At 59.3% G+C, this 20,563-nt stretch overlaps 7 protein-coding genes across 7 annotated transcripts; 3 read left to right on the plus strand and 4 right to left on the minus strand.

The window, feature by feature from the left end:
* Positions 1-1,051: 1,051 nt before the first annotated feature.
* On the plus strand, positions 1,052-2,014 carry BXZ73DRAFT_57737 (uncharacterized protein; the record flags this gene model as incomplete). Its single annotated transcript, XM_048021607.1, has 3 exons — positions 1,052-1,121; positions 1,185-1,382; positions 1,440-2,014. 3 exons carry the CDS (start codon positions 1,052-1,054, stop codon positions 2,012-2,014), a joined length of 843 nt encoding a protein of 280 aa, XP_047871090.1.
* A 153-nt stretch (positions 2,015-2,167) lies between these two features.
* BXZ73DRAFT_108519 (uncharacterized protein) lies at positions 2,168-4,082 on the minus strand (the record flags this gene model as incomplete). Its single annotated transcript, XM_048017168.1, has 5 exons — positions 2,168-2,203; positions 2,256-2,737; positions 3,425-3,938; positions 4,004-4,028; positions 4,078-4,082. The coding sequence occupies 5 exons, from the start codon at positions 4,080-4,082 to the stop codon at positions 2,168-2,170; spliced, it is 1,062 nt and encodes a 353-aa protein (XP_047871091.1).
* Positions 4,083-4,351: 269 nt separating this feature from the next.
* Positions 4,352-7,974, minus strand: BXZ73DRAFT_93587 (uncharacterized protein; the record flags this gene model as incomplete). Its single annotated transcript, XM_048026685.1, has 10 exons — positions 4,352-4,556; positions 4,613-4,788; positions 4,847-5,896; positions 5,949-6,314; positions 6,372-6,605; positions 6,656-6,915; positions 6,971-7,514; positions 7,567-7,743; positions 7,797-7,874; positions 7,936-7,974. The coding sequence occupies 10 exons, from the start codon at positions 7,972-7,974 to the stop codon at positions 4,352-4,354; spliced, it is 3,129 nt and encodes a 1,042-aa protein (XP_047871092.1).
* Positions 7,975-8,345: 371 nt separating this feature from the next.
* BXZ73DRAFT_57735 (ATPase, F0 complex, subunit J) lies at positions 8,346-8,658 on the plus strand (the record flags this gene model as incomplete). Its single annotated transcript, XM_048021606.1, has 3 exons — positions 8,346-8,399; positions 8,438-8,522; positions 8,591-8,658. 3 exons carry the CDS (start codon positions 8,346-8,348, stop codon positions 8,656-8,658), a joined length of 207 nt encoding a protein of 68 aa, XP_047871093.1.
* A 295-nt stretch (positions 8,659-8,953) lies between these two features.
* Positions 8,954-10,127, plus strand: BXZ73DRAFT_83201 (uncharacterized protein; the record flags this gene model as incomplete). Its single annotated transcript, XM_048023879.1, has 3 exons — positions 8,954-9,125; positions 9,280-9,477; positions 9,535-10,127. 3 exons carry the CDS (start codon positions 8,954-8,956, stop codon positions 10,125-10,127), a joined length of 963 nt encoding a protein of 320 aa, XP_047871094.1.
* A 1,810-nt stretch (positions 10,128-11,937) lies between these two features.
* On the minus strand, positions 11,938-12,901 carry BXZ73DRAFT_57734 (uncharacterized protein; the record flags this gene model as incomplete). Its single annotated transcript, XM_048021605.1, has 3 exons — positions 11,938-12,336; positions 12,387-12,588; positions 12,642-12,901. The coding sequence occupies 3 exons, from the start codon at positions 12,899-12,901 to the stop codon at positions 11,938-11,940; spliced, it is 861 nt and encodes a 286-aa protein (XP_047871095.1).
* A 1,502-nt stretch (positions 12,902-14,403) lies between these two features.
* On the minus strand, positions 14,404-15,540 carry BXZ73DRAFT_57747 (protein-tyrosine phosphatase-like protein; the record flags this gene model as incomplete). Its single annotated transcript, XM_048021609.1, has 6 exons — positions 14,404-14,542; positions 14,596-14,747; positions 14,806-14,849; positions 14,913-15,024; positions 15,089-15,119; positions 15,197-15,540. 6 exons carry the CDS (start codon positions 15,538-15,540, stop codon positions 14,404-14,406), a joined length of 822 nt encoding a protein of 273 aa, XP_047871096.1.
* Between the last annotated feature and the right edge of the window lie 5,023 nt (positions 15,541-20,563).

Genomic DNA, 20,563 nt, shown 5'->3' on the forward strand with positions numbered 1-20,563 from the left:
GAGGTCGTCATCGAACGGAGTCAACGTACAAAGACGGCGAATGGCGTTCGCCCCCCGGCGGTGGGTAGCTTGCTCTATCAAAACCAATCAGCTTCTTCCTGGGAGTCTGTACCAAAAGTGGATGCTCTCTGGGTCTGAGTCGATCCGGCGCGAGTCGACCAACAGTCCAGGGAGGACATGTCTAAGCCATGTTCCGCGACGAGAAGCCGCTGGGCGGAACAGTGCTGACCAAAAACTTTGTAGGATTTCCGACTGTGCAGATCGGCAGGATTGTCGCAGTCTGTCAGGAGGAGCCAAGAAAATGAGGGCTCGAAAAGGCTGCGCCGAACTATAGAAAGCATCCGAGAAGCCGGCGAGTCGGGGGTTGGTAAGCATCATCTGAGTAGGAGAGATTAGATATCGGACACGTGCAGTGCCGTGTTTCGGATGCGTCTTCGCCGCAGCCGGCGGGCGGTCGCAGTTCGCGCACGACATCGGATACTTCCAGTCATACCGGTGGCGTCGGGAGTCTTGCAAGGGGTGTCTGAGCGTTTACTGAGCAGACACTGTTTTTGCACGAATGTGTTGTGGTCTTTAGGCTCACGGAATGAGTGACAAGGGAGGAAGGCAGGAGTTGCGGTGCTCCTGTGGCAAGCCTCGGCCGCCGCAAAGCAGGGCAACTCCTGGCCAGCTGCTCGATCTGCGCACATCCCGCACAGATATCCAGCGCTGCTAGGTCGTGCCTGTGCCGTTACGCAGGGCCTGCGCCGGGATGTCAAATAAGCGCTCTTAATCATCCGCTCCCGTCGGCGCAATGCGGAGGTCTCACACAAGCCCAAACCGGCTTGAACGTACGTGGTCCCTCGCTTACAAGCACAACAATCTGGTTTCATGCACAACGTCCACGTGGCACTGTCGGCCCTGACATGAGTAGGAGTCAACTGCGCCTCCTGCGCAGGCCAGGGGCGACGGCCACGTATGGTATATAGTCAGACTCGATGCCAGCCTGGCCGTTCCATCAGTTTCCGGCTTCGACAACATACTCCTCCCAACTTACCACCGCCTGCCCACCATGCCTATCAACGTGCTGGCCTTTGGGTCCTCTAAGAACACGGGCTACCATGCGAGTCTGCGTCTCCTTAGTATGTGCCCTGACCAGCGTCTCTCAGGACTATCTGCCGGAGCTGACGGACAATCCCTTGCAGACCAAGGAGCGACAGTCACGTACCTCCTCCGCTACACCGACTGCTTCGACGCCGACCCGGAAATGCAGCCCTACATCCAGAGCGGCAAGGCGCGCCTCATCAAGGGCGACACCCTCCAGCCCGACACTCTTGAGGCCGCCTGGGCGTCCGCCCTCGCCGCTGGCAACGGCAATGTTGACGTCGTTCTCTTCACCGTCGGTACGTCGCGCTGGTTACTTTTCCCTTGTTCCCGCCCACTCACACTTCCCTTCGCAGGCGGAAAGCCGAGCTTCACCCTCAGTGGCGTAGTCATGACCCCACCCGACCTCGTCACCCGCTCCATCACCAACGTCGTCCGCACCCTCCCCCCGTCCCTCCGCGCGCCAGAGTCCCAGCCGCGCTTCGTCGTCATCACCTCTTACGGGATGAACCGCGAAGAGCACGCTGCGCTCCCGCTCCCGATGAAGCCCTTCTACAGCATCCTCCTGCCTGCACCGCACCGTGACAAGCTCGGGGTCGAGCGCGTTCTCTCGCACTGCATGGGCACGCCTTGGGACCCGAAGGATGTCGTCGTCGACGAGGTGCTGGCGCCCGGATGGGAGAGCACGGAAGGACTTCCCGGAGTTGGCGAGCTGAAGAAGGTGGTGATCGTGCGCCCGGCGTTCTTCACGGATGGCAAGTGCGTTGGGGACGAGCCGGGCGGTAAGGCGGAGCCGTACCGGACGAACGCGGACGGGAAGCTGAAGGGGATGTACACCGTATCGCGCAAGGACGTCGCGCACCTGATCACGTCCGTGATCCTCCCGCAGTGGGAACGCTATCAGGGCAAAGCAGTCGCGATCGGATACTAGAGCTGCGGGGAGTCGTCTCCGAATGGCGCTTGCATGGAACGAGCTCATACGTTGATCCACTTAGCCTGTGTTATACCACCTATCATTATTGATCTGCTACTCATCTCCCCACTTCTCCTCCACGATCTGTCGCCGCGCATGGCGCCGAGTGCTCTACCACCAGTGCATGCCGTCCATCGCCTTGTCCAACTCCGGGAGCGGCAAGTCCATCAACATAGAGCCCCTCAACGCATGTACGTACCTCTCTCTGCGGCAGCTTTCTCCCCACGCGCCCGACCCGGCCGTCCTCCGGATACGGGCAGTGGATCACGATCCTCTCTATCCCGGCTGCGCGCGCGGCCAAGTCCATCTGCCCCAGAACCCCGGTGTCTTGCACGCGCATCTCCAGCTCCTTCAGTCCCAGCGGCGCACGCGCACCGGGTTCGGACGCCTCAGAGTCCCCTCCAACGACCTTGCACAGTACCTTCGCCGCGGCCACCATGCCCGCATCTTCCCTCGGCCGCCCTGAGACCTTCAGGACGACGCGCAAGGATGCGAGGCGGCCCGCCCTCGCCTCGCGGAGACAGTCGGCGAGGAGCGCCAACCCCGCGTGCGGCGGCTCCGTCCAGGGCAGGACCAGCTTCGAGCGAGTTGCCGGAGTAGCGGAACGAGAGCTGCGCGCGGGTATGGGGAGCGGCACCCCGAGCGCGACGGCGACGCGCGTGACGAACGTCGCGTCACCGACTGCGTCGAGCGCGAGCGTCGTCCAGGGATGCGTGCGCCGTGGAGGGAGGGCGAGTCGTAGGGGTATTCGAGGTGCGTGGACGCCGACGGGGGGACGAGCAGGTGGGAGAGGAGGCGGGAGTTGATGAGGGCGAGGCGGCGGCGGGGTGGCTCTGAAATACGCGTCCAGTAAACACAGGCGAGAACGAGCGCTTCTAGCCTCTCGACTGGTGCGCAGGCTCGGCAAGCCCCGGCACTCATGCTTCTCTTCACCTCGCCATCGTTTGGGTGTCCGGATCCATTTACATTTCTAACGCTAACTCACTATGCACAGCGGGTCGCGGATCATTCAAGCGGAAGATGGTTCCATATCGGAAACCTCCTGTTTTAGGGGCGACGGTCTCTGGTCCTCATAAACACTCAGTTTTCCTCCCCAGCAGTGGGCAGCTCATCGTAACGACGGGGGCGCGTTTCGTGGTATTCCATGCCCTTGAGGATAAGGCCCTCCAGTTTGCAGGCACAGCAGGTGAGGATGGGGAACAGATCTCTGAAGGCGGGAATGTTGATGTTCTCGAGTGCGAGATGCGTCAGGGCAGGGTAAGGTGGTGGCGCTCATGGCGAGTCTGCGCAAATTGGGTGGTTCCGAGGTGAAGAGCGGAACCATGCTGAGCTCGTTAGAGATAAATCTCCTAACTGTTTTCGAGAGACCGAAGGGTGGGCCTTCGATGGTGAGTTGCTCGAGGACGGGCAGGTCGAAGTCAAGCGTAGGCGTGCGCTCGCTTCGATCGCCGATAAAGAAGTTACGGATCCGATGAGCGTGCCGGGCCACAGAAGGGTCGACACCCCCCTCCTCGTCTATCCAGGCCGCTCCATAGGGTGGAGCATGTTGAGAACGTCCGAGGAAAGACTCTTGCATCTCTTCTGAGTACTCCCGCCGAGTCTTGCGAGGCTGCCATTCGATGACGGTCCACAGCGCTGGTGTGTCGAGGGCGATCATGCACCAACGCCTACACACGGCGCCGAGTGACAGGGGACACAGCATGCGATGAGAGTGGTCCGAGCGTTGGAAGCCGCCCTTGTCGATCCACCGTAGGACGAATTTGAAGATCATGACGAGGAGTTCGGGAGACAGGGTGTCGATATGAGCTTGATGAGGGCAGATGCACTTCTGGTCATCGTCGTTCTTCAAGGATGCGGGGGACGCGTCTTTCCGGCCGAGGGGCTATCAGTGAGAGTGTTAGAGCCAAACCGTGAGCAGCAACAGTACTGCACTTGAGAGATGCTCACCGACATCGAAGTTTCATGCTTGACTCTGCGGATGGACCTCAGCGACTGAGTCTCTGGGTAGATGGTGAGCTCACCTCATGGCAGGAAGGGAGCTGTGAGTGCTTGATTCCTCCGTCGCACCATACTTGCGCCACACTTAAGAGAAAATCTCAGTGGCACATGGTACTGCCACTTGCATCGAGCGTCTATCATGTGCCAGGCCAGGACAACGCGCGCCTACCCCATGCTCGTTCACTCCCGATTCGATATACTAATCCTCCTATGATAAGATGGGAGGGGTGCGTTGGGCCGCAACGTGTGTCCTGCTCAAGTGGCTTGGTCCCTAGAAAAACCTATGCTGGGAATAATCTACGCCGTAACGTCGTCGACCCGTGCCATGTTCAACGTCCCGCGCCCAAAGCCCCCCGCGAGCGCGCTGAACCCACCCTCGCGCACCTCGGACACGAACAGGTCGTGCTGGTCCGCCAGCCGCTCGTGGTTCCGCCGGATCTCCCTAATCATCCCGTGCTCCCGGGCGCAGTTCGGGCACTCCGTCTCGTTCTGCGGCAGACACCTGCGCGCGAGCGTGTGAGCACGTCTGTCCGCGCAAAGGAACTGAAAACGACGTACCGCTGGTGGTAGGAGTGGTTGCACATGAAGTGCACCGCCGGGAGGTCGAGCCCTCCCTGGCACGCCGAGCACTGGCTCACGTGGAATACGTGCGGCCGGTCCGGGTCCGCGAGCTCCTCCACCTGGCGCACCTTCGCCTGCGTCTCCAGCCGGTACGACATGATCAGCTGCTGGTCCTGCGGTGGCTGTCAGCACCCCACGCTCATGTCACACAACACACAGCGAGCCACTCACCGTCTCGACCTCCTCACGCGCGCTCTGGATGCGCTGCATGAGCCACTCCTTGACGAGCCCCACGCTCGCGACGTCGTTCCGACTCAGCAGCTGCACGACGCTCACTGGCGGCATGATATTCTCTGCATCGATCACCCGCAGCACCTCAGCCACGTCCCGCCGGTGCTTCGCGAGCAGCGCCGGGGTGCTCGTCAGGAAGCGGAGCACGAGGGGGTACAGCTGCGCGCGCCCGGGCCCGTACTGTGCGAGCCGGCGGACGACCTCGGCGCTCGCGCCCGCGTCCCCCGCGCCGTGTCGGTCGATGAAGAAACGCACGACGTCCTCGTGCATCCCCAGGCGCTCCCAGAGGAGGACGAGCCCGGGCGTGAACGCGCGTGTGGAGCAGAGGATGAGCGCGTGCGTGGTGTCGTAAGGGAGGCTCGTGTTCTCGAGCACAGCGAGTGCCTTGGTGTCCGTGTGCGTGGTGGGGTCAGCGCCCGGGCGGGAGAGGTAGAGCTCGAAGAGGGTGTTCCAGACGGCGACCTGGTCCGCCTGTTCAGCCTGTTCGTCGGCGTTCGGGTCGGTCCCCACGGCGAGAGGCGTACCGGACTTTTCCAGTGCCTGGCCCCAGCGTTTCCGCGCAACGGTCTCGAGGAAGCGTATGAAGTGATTGGGATGGTCGACAAAATGCGCGAAGTAAAGGCGGGGAGATGGGCGCTTCACAGTTGGTGGAGGCGCTTTCACAGGGGTGGTCGTCTCGGGAGTCGCGTCGGATGGAGAGGGAGTCTGGGAAGGTTCCTTGGCGGGATCTCGTGGAGGTTCTGGTTGAGATGGAGAGGGTGCTGCGTCTGAAGGTAATGCGAGCCCAGCAGTTGACACTCGGTTCAGAGCGAGGTACGAGAGGTAGGATGGACCGCCGCTCTGCTGTTGCCTCGTTGAAACGATCTCGATCTGCTCCGGCTCAACCGTCAACGGCGACAGGCTGGTGCAGAGGTCGATAAGGAGGTCTGTCGTCTCTTCTGGGAGGTTCTCGAGCATCGCTCGGCCATAACGCGCAAGGTTGCTTTCAGCCTGCCGATATCTATCAGCACTCGGCCACCGAACAGCATGTCACGTCACTCACAGCCTCCGCCCCCAGTCTCCGAAGATACAAGAGCGCATCCTTGTAATTGCCCGCATCTTCGATCTGTATCCGGAGGTAGTCTTCGTGGCGTTCATACTTCTTCGCGAGGTACGACGCATGCTCAAAGTAACCTGCTTGCCGGCACACGCGAATGGCGGTATCCAGGTCGAACGGTAACTCATCCTTGTCTCCATCGCCTGTCGTTCGCAGAGACTCGCGCTTGATGAAGCTGTCGAGCCGCGAGACGTCCTTCAGTTTCGTGTAGGTGTTGAGGAGAAGGGTGGTATGATCCGAGTTGGCGAGCCCGAGCGAGTGCAGTTCTTGCAAATAGGTGACAAGGTTGTGTATGCGCTGAGCATCCAGGAACTAGAGACGCCACGACATCAGATTCGGAAGAATATGGAGGGAGGGATGGGTGCTTACCTTCCGGATGACATAACTCGGCTGCACATAGCGCATGGTCTGGATGTACTGTTGCATAGCACCGTCGTAGTCACCCTTCGTGTACAGGTGATCTCCATACTGCTTGTGAATGTCGGCTACGTGGGCCTCATCGAGCTGCTGCGTCTCCGCGATGTTGAGGGCAAGGACGTAGAGCCCTTTGCGATACAGCATGTCGAGCTTCGTGGACGTGGGCTTCTCTTCCAAACACATCAACTGCGGAGGAAGTTGAATGCATGATCGTAGACAAGCTTCAACGTACTTACCTTTCCGTCGTTGGAGAGGACATACAGCTTTCCCCACACCGAGAATATCTCCCGCACGCCTTCCATGAAGGTGCCTGTATACGCGACAAACTTGTTCTCCAGGTCGAAGACCGTGACTTTCGTGATCTCAGACCCGGCAGGAGCGACATTCTTCGCGACAAAGTTGCGCACTGTTGCTGACGCAGCGGTAGCTGTCGGCGCGAATGGTGGGGAAATGATGACGATGTAGTTGCGGTACGTGTGTATCCGCGACTTCAATCCTGCGAGGAGAGGCTATTCAAACCAGGCAGCGTTGTGATGCAAGGATGAACTCACCTTCGTACGCGAAGCACGCGCCTCGGCTCTCCGTCCCACACAAGTATATCGCCTCGTCCCTCGCCACGACCACCTCCCGCGCCTTCCAGTCCATGTTCGCGCACCCCAGTCCTGCACCAATCTCGTCGACCGAGATGGGCGCCGCACCGTTGCCTTTCCCTGACGCTTGATAGCATAGAACGCGGCCAATGGTGACGATGAAGAGGTAAATGTTTGGGCTGTCGTCGGACGGCTCCCGAAATCCGAGGCCGGTGACCGGCTCGGTGGAAGACTCGTGAATGACGCGCGGCTTTGGGAGGGTGCTGAGCGAGCCGGAGGTGGAGAAGACAGACTGGTCAAGGTGGCGGTAGAGAATGACGGTGCCGTCACCGAGCCCGATAGCGAGGTACGCGAGCGTCGCGGAGAGGGCGATGGTCGATACGGGGTGGGGGCGGTTCCCGCTCTGGACCTTAGCTGCACGGAGGAGAAGCGGGGCGCCGGTCTTCTTGTCGAAGGCCTGGAGGTCCCAGACTTTGAGCAGCGGGTGTCGGACGGCGTCCTCTTCCTGCGCCGCGATCAGAGGACGCATATACCTGGGCTCGGTCGACGCAACTCACCCCGAGCGTAATGAGGATGCCTCGACGTTCGGCCATATGCGTGACCCGCCCTCCGACGTGCGCGACCCAGGCCTTGCCAATCTCGAAGTCGCGGTCGACGAGGTAGACACTTCCATGGATGTCGGCGACGATGAGCCCGACGGAGGACGCTACTGTCGTCGATATTTCTGGAGTTTTCTGCATGCATTGGTCAAGGGTGCGAGGCACGCGCTGGAACGGAGCGACGTTACCTGGAATATCTCAGGGGAGCTGCCGAGGTCATGTGCGTCCTTGACGGGAACGACGTCGAAGAAGGGGAACTGCCTCCACTGTGGGGATCGTTGGTGGGGATTGTTGGTACATGCTGGGGAGAGCGCACTGAAGACTTACTGCTGGGGCCGCTCCGCCAGCGAGTTGTGACTGCGCCATCGATGTATGCACACGCCCGCTCTGGTTGTGAGAACGTGCGGTGTATGCAAACTCGAGGGGATGGTGGAGGTATGAAGGACAGTCGACAGGAACGCAGCGACTCGCGCCGCCGCGCGCGTTAGGGGCGCGTTATGATGAGCGTCTTTATGCCTTATAAGTTCAGCTAATGGGCACTTGTAACTACCAGTAAACCTAAGTAAACAGACTCTATGCCAGCAGAATGCCGCTAGCGCTGGAGGGCATTCCGACATCCGCCGCGATTTCGTCGACTTCAACGTCTGCTTCTCCCTCCACCACCTCCTTGTCGTGAGTCGGCTTCCCGCAACCGCCTCTTTCACTGTCTGACGCCTTCTTAGGGCCCTTTTGTCATCATGAGCTTCCTTGGTCTCCGCAAGTGGCCCACTCCCGCACGTCTTCTCCTCCACGTCTCGCGACTACCTGCTTACCTCCCCTCCACCGCCAGGTTCTCAAGCCTATGTGGCCCTTCATTGCCGCCAGTGTGGTGACTGCCTTCGGTGTCAGCACTCTCCAGGACATGGCCGTTCGGGGTGCGTCTGTCCTGCTCTTCTCCCAGCGCGTCGCCAAAGTGACACGTCCCATCCACCACTTCCTCCAGCCGAGCCGCACCGCAGCGACCCGCGCAACCCGTACGCGTCGGCCATCGCTAAGGAGTCGCACCACTAGAAAAGTTTCATGTACCCCCGCTGCGCTAGAGCAATGTAGCCCACTAGCCGGTCTTGGCCGCCAATCCACCTGGGTGTGCCTACCCTCTACCCCATCCGTTCGGCGAGGATGTCGTCAAGTTCTCAAGTTTGTTGGTGTGTAGTGATGGAAGAATACTGTTGAAGGACATCGTGAGTTTTGTTGCGCGCCTGGACTCTGCATGCGCTTGGATGCCATACCTCCGGGTCGAGGACGAGCCTAGCGAAGGGCGGCTGCTTGCGCCTTCAAATTAGTGGCCTTTCCGTACGCGGTCTTCATGATTCCCTTGGCGGGGTGCGAGACAGCATCTCCCAAGGTGTCTTCGACAGTGGAAGTGTGGTTCGAGTTCATGATGGAACGTCATTTCCCATCAAGCTCGCACCTACGGAAATCTCTAGTCTCCCCTAGGCAGACCTTCCACATACGAAGGGAAATCTCCACCTTGCACGGTAACATTCGCTGGTAAGGGATGCGGTTCAATTGAGGCAGCACACGGTGATCGCCGTTTGATGCTCAAACGCTCACTGATCGCCCATCGAATCGCTAAGTACTAGTGACTACTAGCGGCTGTCGAGATCGGAGCTGACGGACGAGCCCTTGCAGAGCAAGGTGTGACGGTTACGTACCTCCTCCGCTACCCCGACTGCTTCGACGCCGACCCGGAAATGCAGCCCTACATCCAGAGCGGCAAGGCCCGTCTCGTCAAGGGCGACACCCTCCAGCCCGACACTCTCGAGGCCGCCTGGGCGTCTGCCCTCGTCGCCGGAAACGGTAATGTTGACGTCGTTCTCTTCACCGTCGGTACGTCGCGCTGGTTACTTTTCCCTTGTCGCCGCCCACTCACACTTCCCTTTGCAGGCGGAAAGCCGAGCTTCACCAACCTCCTCCTCGTCCTCCTCAGGGGCATAGTCATGACTCCGCCAGACCTCGTCACCCGTTCCATCACCAACGTCATCCGCACCCTCCCCCCGTCCCTCCGCACGCCCGAGTCCCAGCCGCGTTTCGTCGTCATCACCTCTTACGGGATGAACCGCGAAGAGCACTCTGCGCTCCCGCTCCCCATGAAGCCCTTCTACAGCATCCTCCTGCCCGCACCGCACCGTGACAAGCTCGGGGTCGAGCGCATGCTCTCGCACTGCATGGGCACGCCTTGGAACCCGGAGGACGTCGTCATCGACGAGGTGCTGGCGCCCGGATGGGAGAGTACGGAGGGACTGCCCGGAGTTGGGGAGCTGAAGAAGGTGGTGATCGTCCGCCCGGCGTTCTTCACGGACGGCAAGTGCGTGGCTGACGAAGGCAAGGGCGAGGAGGCGCCGTACCGGACGAGCACGAGTGGACTGCTGAAGGGAATGTACACCGTGTCGCGGAAGGATGTCGCGCATTTGATCGTGGACGTGGTCATCCCGCAGTGGGAGAGCTATCAGGGCAAGGCGGTCGCGATCGGGTACTAAAGGCTTGCGGTTTTTTTTTCCATGTTGTTGTCTCGTGTCAACTTTGGTTCCAGTACGAACCGGGGAAACCTACGCACGCGTGTTGGACACGATTATCCCGTGGCAGGGGGTCACGCTGCGCGTGGCATTCCACATGCGGGCCCCACACCGGGCTGGGGCTCCCCACCGATCACCTGTGCGCAGCGCCCTCCGGCAGGCTGCGGTCGCTCCGCTTCTTCTCTGGCGACAAGAAGTTCATGGCCCGGTACGCGATAGCATCGGCCTCCTCAGCGCGGGAGAAGGTCCTTGTGGGCTTCTAGCAACGTACGGAGAGGGAGGAGGTTCGGGTGGGAGTGGACCTCTGGGTGGAGGGTGGGGTGTTCTTGGCGCAGGGCTGAAGGCAGAGAGTCGGTTTGCACTGTGTGACGCCGGCGTCCTTGAGGCCTTGAACGCAAGCAGAGCGAGCTGTTGGGTTCGTAGGCGCACGCTCTAGATATGTGCTCTACAGAGTCGACAAGTACTGGCAGTACTAGGGCAGCGAGCCTGGTTGGTACATGGCAGTGCGACACGGGCGTTGCCGAGGTGGAGATTGAACCAATGGCATTTCAATTTTCTCGCGGTGCGGAGTCACAACTTTACTCCAGCTGGAGGTCGTTTGTCGCAATTCCAAAACAGAAAATCTCCAAGAAACTTGTCCTGTGCTCCTCTCATGGCGTCGCATGCGCCAAACTCCCTTGGGTGAGTCTTCTTGCAATCGGTGCAATCGGCCGTCGACCCGGGGCCTGCATAGGAGGCGCAGTTGGATCCCACTCGCGTCTAAGCTGACAGTGTGCGGAAACTGCCACGTATACGCTGCGCCCGGAACTATATTGCTGTGCTTTTGAACTCGATGCGGTCTTGTAAGTTGTTCTTCGTTGTACTCCACGTGCGAGCGGAAGATCGTGTTCTCGTACAAGTTGCCCGTGTGTAGATGAACATCCCCAGCTGTCCCGTCTTGTGTATATAATCGTCTACTTAGTGTTTCCCTGGGACTCTCATCAGCATCATCGACGATCTGTCAGGCTAACTGCCGTACCTTCATAGATACGAAACACAAACGGACCACCCGAGAGCTTGTCGGAGCTGGGCAGCGTACTCCACACAAAGCACTGCAGCCCGTGCTCGAGCACGGCGTCGATCAAGTTCCTCTGTGGCTCCTCGCTCCCCAGGTTGTCCTTGATCTTTGTATTGTAACAAGCCGTAACCCGAAGACGCCCCGGCACCCGGTGAGCGCGGCGGAGTTCTCCGCGGGCACGGTGAGGTCCATTTGACGACCTCCGCGTGAGCGCCCTATCGAGGAGATGGCCGTGCCGTGGTCGCGGTCCACCGCGATGATGTCGCACGAACCGGTCCGCGAGGTACGGACTGCTCGTGGTGGGCCAGTTGCGGGAGAGTAAACCTGCGGGGTGCGAGCATGGTGCTGCCGACGGCGTTGTCACACACGGTGGGGAGCCGAAGCCGGCGTCGCCGGGATTTAAGCTGCGTAACATGGAGTGTAGGCGGAGAAGGCGAGGTTCTCGGAGATGGAACTGGAATGCGGGACAACGACGGCGGCGAAGATTGTTTCATAGTTCCAGGAGGGGTAGAATTCCCTCAGCGATGTCGGTGGATTGTATTGATTGTCTGGGTACCGTCAAAGAGAGGTTCTCCTGGCAGTAGTGCTAGGAACACGCGTTCCATGCAACGTGCATCTACTGGCATTGAACATTGGACTCCGGATAAACGTCACAAGTAGGTTGGAACACTTACCTACTATCCCCGGTATCTTACAGAATCGTTATCTTCATACGCTTCATCCCACCCACGCGTCCATCGCTTCCCACACCGTCTCCTGCTCCCCTCGCCACTCCTCTGTCTTGTCCCGCACACACTCCTCGCACAGCCCCTCCTTTCTCCAGTCAATCCCAATGATCCGCTCTAGGGTCTCCAGTGGCCGCGTCAGTCCGTTGTCCTCCAGCGCCGGGCTGATCACGAGCGACATCCACTGCTCTGCCAAGATGTCCGTGCACGCCATGTGCCCGGCCGTCGCCACAGTGAATAGGACGGGGGTGAAATGCGAGACGAGGTTTTCGAGCAGCGTCTCGCATCGCGCGGCGAGATCGGGGGAGAGGGCAGGGTGTGCGGCCGCGATGTCGGCGGCGTCATGTTCGTGTGGGTGGGTGGCGACGGTGTAGAAGAGCGGTTTGCGGATCTTTTGGGATCTGGGTTTACGCGCATTGTGCAAGAACGAGAGATACTCACCGAAGGTATGTTGTACTGTGTTGACAGTATCAGAGCCTCTTCCGCATACTCCGACCGGGCGAAGAGATCGTGTCCGGTGGGGAAGAGGCGTTCGAGGTGACTCCGGGCGAGAGTGTTCACGGCAGAAAAATCGAGCTGTCCCTCTGAGGAGGCTCGCAAAAGCGATGCGACTTTCGGAAAGGGTGTGCTGTCATCTATAGGGCTTCGCATGCCTCCATGACTTCCTCTGTGCAGAGTAGAGCAGAAGGCACTCACGTATCGCCCGATACATGTTCTATCAGTACCTCCAGGTCCTCCGTGTCTACCTGCCGATTGTCCGGAATTCGGAGGGCTTTGATGCCTTCCATGACGATCCCATCCGACGGTTGGAGTGACGAGAGGAATGTGCTGGAGCAGTGTTCGAATGGTGCGCGATGGACCTTGTAGAGAATGCCTCGGTTGCTGAGTAGTAGATCTCCATCGTCAAGCCAGAACCGGCGATGTCGTTGAGTGGTGGGCTGGTCTAGTTCGTGCATTGAGAAGGAGAAGAAGGTGGTGGTGGTGGAGTGCGCGAGCAGACATGAGGGAGTTTGGGGAATCCGAGGGCGGCTCGCAGCCAGAAAATCACGTGTTGTCATTATCCGAAGACACTCTTCGAATTTGCGACTTGGCCGTCTCTCCCCACCGTCATTGGCCGTCCTCCCGTGCATTTTGCTTCGACTTGCAAGCCCCCAACCTCGAGTATCTCCATCTCATGGGACCGCTTGCCACGATGGTAGATCAACATACAGATTCATTGACGTGATTCCATGAACCAACACACCGACGTAATTCCCGTGCCATCCCGGCGAAAGCTCCACATACTGGTCCCCCCCCTTCGTTGTGGCTTACTCACCCGTGTCATGCTGATAATGTGTGACCTGCAGTAGCTTCATGATCTACTCTACGTCCTCGCCTCTTGCTCCTCGACCCTGGAAGAACTAGCGGTCACGGAAGACCGCTTCTCTCCGTGCGGGATCAAGGCTCGGGTCGACACCTTATGTCCTTTTTAACTCCCCAGCCTCAAACGTCTCCCCATCACCTACGTCCAATATGCCATCGCCCGGCACCTCGCGATTCCCCATCCGCAACCATCCACTTTGAACAATACTACCGCGACTTCCCTGCCGTACTCCCATCTGGATCGAGGGATAGAGCCCCAGTTGGACGAGTCTTGACCTCCAATTCAGCGCCGCCAACGTCTCTGCCCTTCTCTCCGGAGGGTCAGACGATCGCGCGCGACTCTCCCTCGGGTACCCAGCCGAATACCACGACAAACGGGAGAAGGTGCGACGGTCCCTCCAGGTGCTCGTGCCCTGGACGCAACTCAGCGCGGTCTAATGTGCGCGCCCGGGCCCGATTCCACATGGCGCTGCCGTTCCTCGAAGGCATGAGCGCGACGAGTCCTGGCAAGGACATGAAGTCCCTGTGTTCGTCGCGAAGGTGCGGCCGAAGAAGCGTGCTGCGTCCCGTGGTCATGGACGCTGCGCTGAAGGCGCTGGGACATCCAAGCTATGATCCGCACCACGTCTTATGTAGATCGGTAAGTTCCCTAACCGCCACCGCGGCCCAAGCACAGAAAATCTGGCTGACGGCGACGGTGACTTAGGCGGGCAGCTTGCCTTCTCTACAGTCTCGCTTTCTGTTTAGATGATGATCGTCGTCGCGTACACTCCATGACTTCGACGTCGAACACACCTCCCACCCCAGACACCGGCGTACTGACATGCTCGCTGCCGAAAGCCGCAGAGATGTGATATCACAGCATCCGCCGAGGCGCCCTCTCTGCCCTGCACTTTTGACGTTAATGTATATTCGTGCAACTGTATCTCAAGGTCGCTGAAATTTTAAACCGCTCACTCTCTTGGATTATCTGCGGCTTGCGAGATTTGACCGACACGAGGAAAATCACCCGCAAGGAATCTCGCATGGCACGGGCAAATTGTCATGACCATTGAGCCAGCAATGTACTTCCAGTACCATACGACATCGTGTACAATCACGTTTCAGGGACGAGCATGTTCTTGCGTATGCGCGCAATGTCCGCGTCGGTTAGCGACGTGTGTTGCTTCACATACCCTTCCGCGCCCCCGTACTTTGTCTGCAGGACGTCGAGAATGGCGGACATCGTCTCCGGGCTTCCACGCACGTCAGAAAGATCGCGCTCGATGAGAGAGAAGAGAGAGCGTACTGCGCGGACCCGAGGCTGAGTGTACCCTTCCAGTTGTCGCGGAACGCCGGGAGCGCTTGGAAGCGCTTGGCAAGCAGCGGCAGCGCGGGTTGGAGGCCGACCATGGTGAGCGTGTAGTCAGACGTGATGTCTTGGTTGCGCGCACCGAGCAGCTACATGATGTGCCGGTAAGCAGAAGATTTCACACGATGCGGCGGGGGAGAGACGTACCAGGAGGATCACAGCAGCGAGGTTACCGGTGCGATCCTTGCCAGCTGCAACTCCGTGAGCGCGAGTATTCCGAAGGCAGGCAGAAAACAGAGAAAGGATGGGCGCACCGGTGCAGTGAACCAGACACGGCTCGTCCGGGTTGTCACGCATGTGCACCAAGATCTTCTCCAAGGCCCCGCCCGCCGTGTCGAGGATGTGCGTGTAGAGCTTCACGAACGCCTGCCGCCCACGCCATCCGCCGTTGAGACGCGTCTTGCCCATGAGATAGTCGAACGCGACTCACATCTGCCTCGTTGTCCGCGAAGTGCTGCAGCCTGCCCCACGCGCCGCACACGAGCTGTGAGCTCTCCCCACTTCCTCCGGGATACTACACACATGCGCCGATGCTCACCTCGCCGCTATCGCCACCGGGTCCAAGGCCTCCTCCAAAATCGCAGCGCTGACGAACTCGACACCTTCGATCCTGGGCGTCGCGCTCTGGTAGCTCTCGATCTCGACTTGCGCGCGGAGGTCGAAGATCTTCTTTACGCCCAGCGCGCGCAGCTGCGCGGCGCCTGCGGGTGAGATGCGCGACGGGTCCCCGGAGCGGAAGAGGTAGCCCGGCTTGATTCGCGCAGGCGCAGGCGCGGATGACTGTGAGGGCGCGGGCAGGGAGGAAGGGTAGCCCCCGAAGTCGCGGAGGTTGAAGACGCCCTCGACGGCGACGAAGGGGGGCGCAGAGAGCGTGCGCTGCATGAGGTCGGGGTCCATCATCGGGAACTCGGGTGGTGGTACCATTGCAGAGCCAGCGATGGCAGTATCGGGAAGCTCTCCTGGGCAAGATACAAGGGGACGGAGAGGAAGAGAGCCGCAGAGGAGATGTTATGGATACGCACTGATCAAAGGTCAGTAAGGATGAGTTCGGAATAACTTAGACTCGTACACCCCGATCCTTGTAGTATAGACTGGAATGTTCTCGCGCCCGTTGTATGACTCGACCATGACTCGTTCCTATGACTCAACCTTCCGGTCTGTTCTCGAATATACGTAGAAAACCTCAGATAGGATTCGAAGTAGCTAGACTGTATTAGTAATACGCTTCCGCTGTATGTATATAAGGACGCGAGTCTCCGCTCCTCGAGAATCCCAATCCTCTTCTACATACTAAACCCGCGCATCGCGCCGTGTGATCTTATTCTCAACTAAGCGCCACAAGATACGCTCTGTCGCGCGCCCTTCTCTATACGCGCTAACCGCCGTATAAGTCGAAGGACCTTAGTTCTGAGCATAAGAATAGTATCGTATAGTAGGGAACACTAGTACGTAGGGGCTCCGGTCGTAAATACTCCTCGCGGACTTCTTTACCTCTCGCCCACCTCTTACATCATCGTTCTCACGCGCTCCGCTAAGCGCCACTCTCCCTCAGTCCGCAACAGGAGAGCAAGATGGAATGATGGCGACGGCGACGAAGCTACGTGTGCTCGATTGCCGAACGTTCGGGGATAAGTTGATAGCTGGGTGGGCAACGGACCATGATGGCGTTGAGCGCGGCGGCGAACGTGGAGCTCGACAACCAATGCTTGCGCCTCTCCTCCTGCGCTAGTAGCCGCAGCTACCGTCGCTCGCCAGGCCCACGGGCCGATCGGCCCGGGATCGCTCGGTATCAAGAAGTTGCGCGGTCACAAATTTGCTTCCTGCACTAACAATCTCCGAGGACCATTCTCGGATTTCGGACGTTCGCCGGGCTTCATTTCGTCACTCGAGGTCTGCATCTCCACGGAACCACTCACGGAGCACTCAAGAAGCTGAAAAATATGTTTCACGCCTCAAGTCCAAGGTGTTGTACGTGCCAGTGTCTCTCTCCATCCCGTCTCTCCCTTCTCTGCCACGCGCGCCGCACGCACCCGCAACCGCCGGAGCGGTCGGCCTGGCTTGACGATCAGCCCCTCAAAGAAGAACATTTGTAGCACAAGCTTCCCGGGACCGTCACGGTAACCAAACAGTCCGCCGACGATCTCTTCATTCTCTCCCTAATCTTGCGCTTCGTCGATCCGCCACCTTCAGACTTCCATTCTCTGCTCCCCGGGACCACATCCCTTCAGTTTTTTCGTCCTTTGACCCCTGTCCCGGCAGCCGATCATTCCGACCTTTCCTCCTCGTCGTTCCGCCGAACATTCCTCCGTTCCTTGCCAGCACTGATGACAACTTCCCTCGCACATCGCCATGCCAAGATAACCGAAGAGCACAGTACTCAGGTTGCTTCTGAGCCTTTGCTACGTCCACCACCATTTTTCCCGTATGAATCGTCTTTTGTTCGAACACTTATTCCTTCTCCCCCTGGGCCCCTCCGTGTGTCGGGATAAGTTCCCTCCTGCAAGACTCTAGTTTCACAGGCTCAAATCGCTCAACCATTGCCCCCGACTCACCTCACACCCATTCTGCGCTGCAAGATTACGACAGTGACGTAAAATCCGACCTGCGACAGACACAAGTCGCGCAACGTTCATCCGTCCACTGCCTGGCACTGATTGCGCCCGCGGCGTCACCGTGGAAGCGCATCGATCCCCTTGCAGCGCGCACGACAGTCGCTATCACCGCTGCCCCCGCAGCTCTCTGTTACGCCCAAGCCCCGAGCTGCCCTTGAAGGCGGCGTGATTGTCCAGTAAGTGCTCACCGACACCTAAGAATGAGCGGGTTAAACGGTACTCCCGATCACGGTCCGCGTCCGTGCAGGTTTGATCGCTGACACCTCGGGCATAGGCATGTGTTCTGGCCAGGTAAATCCGTGGGAATTTGAAGTAAAATGTGTCATTCTGCTAGCATGTCCAATCGCCGTTATATCCGTGTGACAGTTATACTATCTCGGGCATGCCGCATGCATTTCCCGTGGAGAGAAAGGCAACCTTCCCCTTTGCTGCCCGTCCAAGGGACATGCCAGGGAAATGCTACCTTTCCCTTGCATGTCAATGGCATTTCTTCTCGGCATTGCACAGCTCACAGGCCTATGTCGAGCGCCGTGGGGCAGCAGGACGTGCATATTGCTGTTTTTGGTGCACACCGTTGCTGTGTGCCCCGTGTTAACCTTTGCAACCACCACACCTGAATTTGACATGCAAGGGAAAGGTAGCATTTCCCTGGCATGTCCCTTGGACGGGCAGCAAAGGGGAAGGTTGCCTTTCTCTCCACGGGAAATGCATGCGGCATGCCCGAGATAGTATAACTGTCACACGGATATAACGGCGATTGGACATGCTAGCAGAATGACACATTTTACTTCAAATTCCCACGGATTTACCTGGCCAGAACATATGCCTATGCCCGAGGTGTGATGCCCTCGTGCAGATCCTGACGGGACTGAGCCAAAGGCCTCGGACCAGAAATAGGCTCGCCCGCTGCCACAGTTGGCGACTCCGCCGTCGTAACTGAGCCCAGGGCGCGTCCCACATACATAAAACGTGACGCGCGCCGCCCGCAGTCGAAACCGCAGACTCCTCCGAGCCCTTGTACTTCCCTGCGCGGGTGACCATGTCCGAAGGGTGCTCCGCCCCGCCACGTGTCCGTCACTTCCGCCTGGGCCTTCTGTTGCGCTTTTGTCTGCGCTGCGGTCCGCTGACCTCGTCTCGACTCCTCTTGGGCGCCCCATGGCCATCGCGAGCGGGGTGTCGAGATGGCAGCGGGAGATGGGATCCTGGCATGCCGGCGCTATCCCCAATCTATGGTAATCCGCTCTCTGATAAGTATCTGAGCATCCAGGGCTTTCGTATTAGCGTGGCCGACTTGAAGCATCTCACATCTCGAGATCTCCGACGCGCTCCTGTTCGGGCCCTCCCCGCCGCACCCGAGGCCGACAGCCCACATACCTGCTTCTCCCGCCTTCTCGTTTGTATATGCCATGGTTTGAGAAAAACAGAGTCGCCCGATGATCGAAATCGCTTGTTCCGTCGACATTGTCGCTCCAACCACGTTCCCCGAGTCGAGCCCTTCGGTGCGTAGTACGATCGGCACGATGATATCCGAACCCGACCCTGCAGGCTCGCGTAGCGAATATAGCCGCCGTGGCTTGCGCGTAGATTATGTAGGGTACGATCCGCGGGTGGTAAGTCAGTGAGACCGGGTGATCCGTGTCCACAGCGCCAGAGCAGCGAGAAGCCCGAAGGCTTTGATCCTCAACAGGCGCGGGCGCATCAGCGGACGTGGGTTCGATGTCGTGACCGTTGCCGCTTGCTGTACGGTTGCTCAAGTGTTGATCACGACGGAGTTGAAGGCGAAGATGGACGGGATTGACATGCCACTGTCTACTCTTCACTGCTGGAAGCAATACGGTGCTTTCCCTTGTGTCGTCGGAAGGCCCGTCGTTCTTGGTATCTGAGGTGATCTCCCCCGCTGTATATCCCCCGCACAATCACGAGCCATCGCGAGCCGCACAGCATTGATGCATTGATGTGCAGGGCTGCATCAGATCCAAGGGGCTCCTTCGCGGAAGCACCACCATCGGCGGGGTGACGTTTCAACGCTCAAGCGCATCTCTGCGTAGTCCGGGGAGACCCGGCGTGCTCCTTACGATAGAACATGACACGGAAGCGTTCGTCGACGACGGCGAAGCTTGGAGCCCGAGTGCACGGGAAAACATCAGTGATCGCAGCTCGCCAGACCCCAACATCGCTGAACCAACATATGAACATCTCAACAGACGCACCGCGTCTCAACGTTCCCGTCGGCGGTGGACCGGGGCCGCGCCCCAGCGACGCAGGCTGGGAACGCGTAACGTGCGCGCGCACGGCGCCCAACTGGGCTTCCCTTTCCGTGGGCGCGACACGCGAGCGGCGACAGCTTCTGTCCACAGCCCAAAGGCGGCACACATCGCGGCTGACACGCCGAACGGGTTACGGGGCGGCGCCAGGCTGCAAGTATGTATGGCATGTCATGAGCCCGGAGCGAGTTCTGGACGGTGGACATCCTATATTCCTACAACGTCGCACTCCTGTGAGTGTGCGTAGTGGCTCTGGGTGTGCATGCGATCGCTCGTTCGTCTGTGGGGGATATTTTTAGACTTACGGGTTGCAACACTTGTCTGACTGCAGCCGTCGGAGGCACTCGGCCTCGAAGACGTTCAATGCGGCCGAGTGCGGTGTGGTTCGCTCGAGTGTGGGGAGGCGCCGTGCCGGAACTCGACTGTTCTGAGGCCCCTTGGCCGATGCTGTATACCCAGTGTCCACCTCTCAGTAAAGCAAGGACCGTCAGCGTCGAGCAATGATGCGATACACGGGCAGCCACGGTACGATCATCTACCACTCCTGTTCCGCCCGTCTTCGTCAACGCGCAAACTTAGCCCCGCGCCCTGGTCCCTTCATCTGGCAAGGTGCCATCATTCCGACAAGTTTAGATCGCGAGTCGCGACCCGCGGGCAGGACGCTCTTCGCGAGCAATTGCAGCGATTAGCAGCAAGTATGGAGAGGCAATCCATGCATTCGAGAACGTACCGAGGAACATTTCCAACCAGGAGCACCCCGCGTCGCTTTGTTTGTTCAGGTCCCCGCGACGTCGTCCCGAGAAGGCAGGCATGCGCCACGACTTGATGATGATGTGCGCCCGTGATCGGGAGCCGTTCACCGCCGTGACTCGGCGCTCGGGGGTGGGCCTAGGTAGGCGCAGGACGCTGACGAGATCAGATCGTGCGCTGCGCCCGCGCGTCTTCCAAGTATGTATACTTTGCGTCTCGACCTCAGTCAGCTGCGGGAGCGTGAGGGTATTTCTCGCCAAGGATTGGACGGCGGTAGCC

Source organism: Epithele typhae (genome assembly GCF_022376455.1).
Source record: "Epithele typhae strain CBS 203.58 chromosome Unknown BXZ73scaffold_167, whole genome shotgun sequence".
NCBI classification, from domain to species: domain Eukaryota; kingdom Fungi; phylum Basidiomycota; class Agaricomycetes; order Polyporales; family Epitheliaceae; genus Epithele; species Epithele typhae.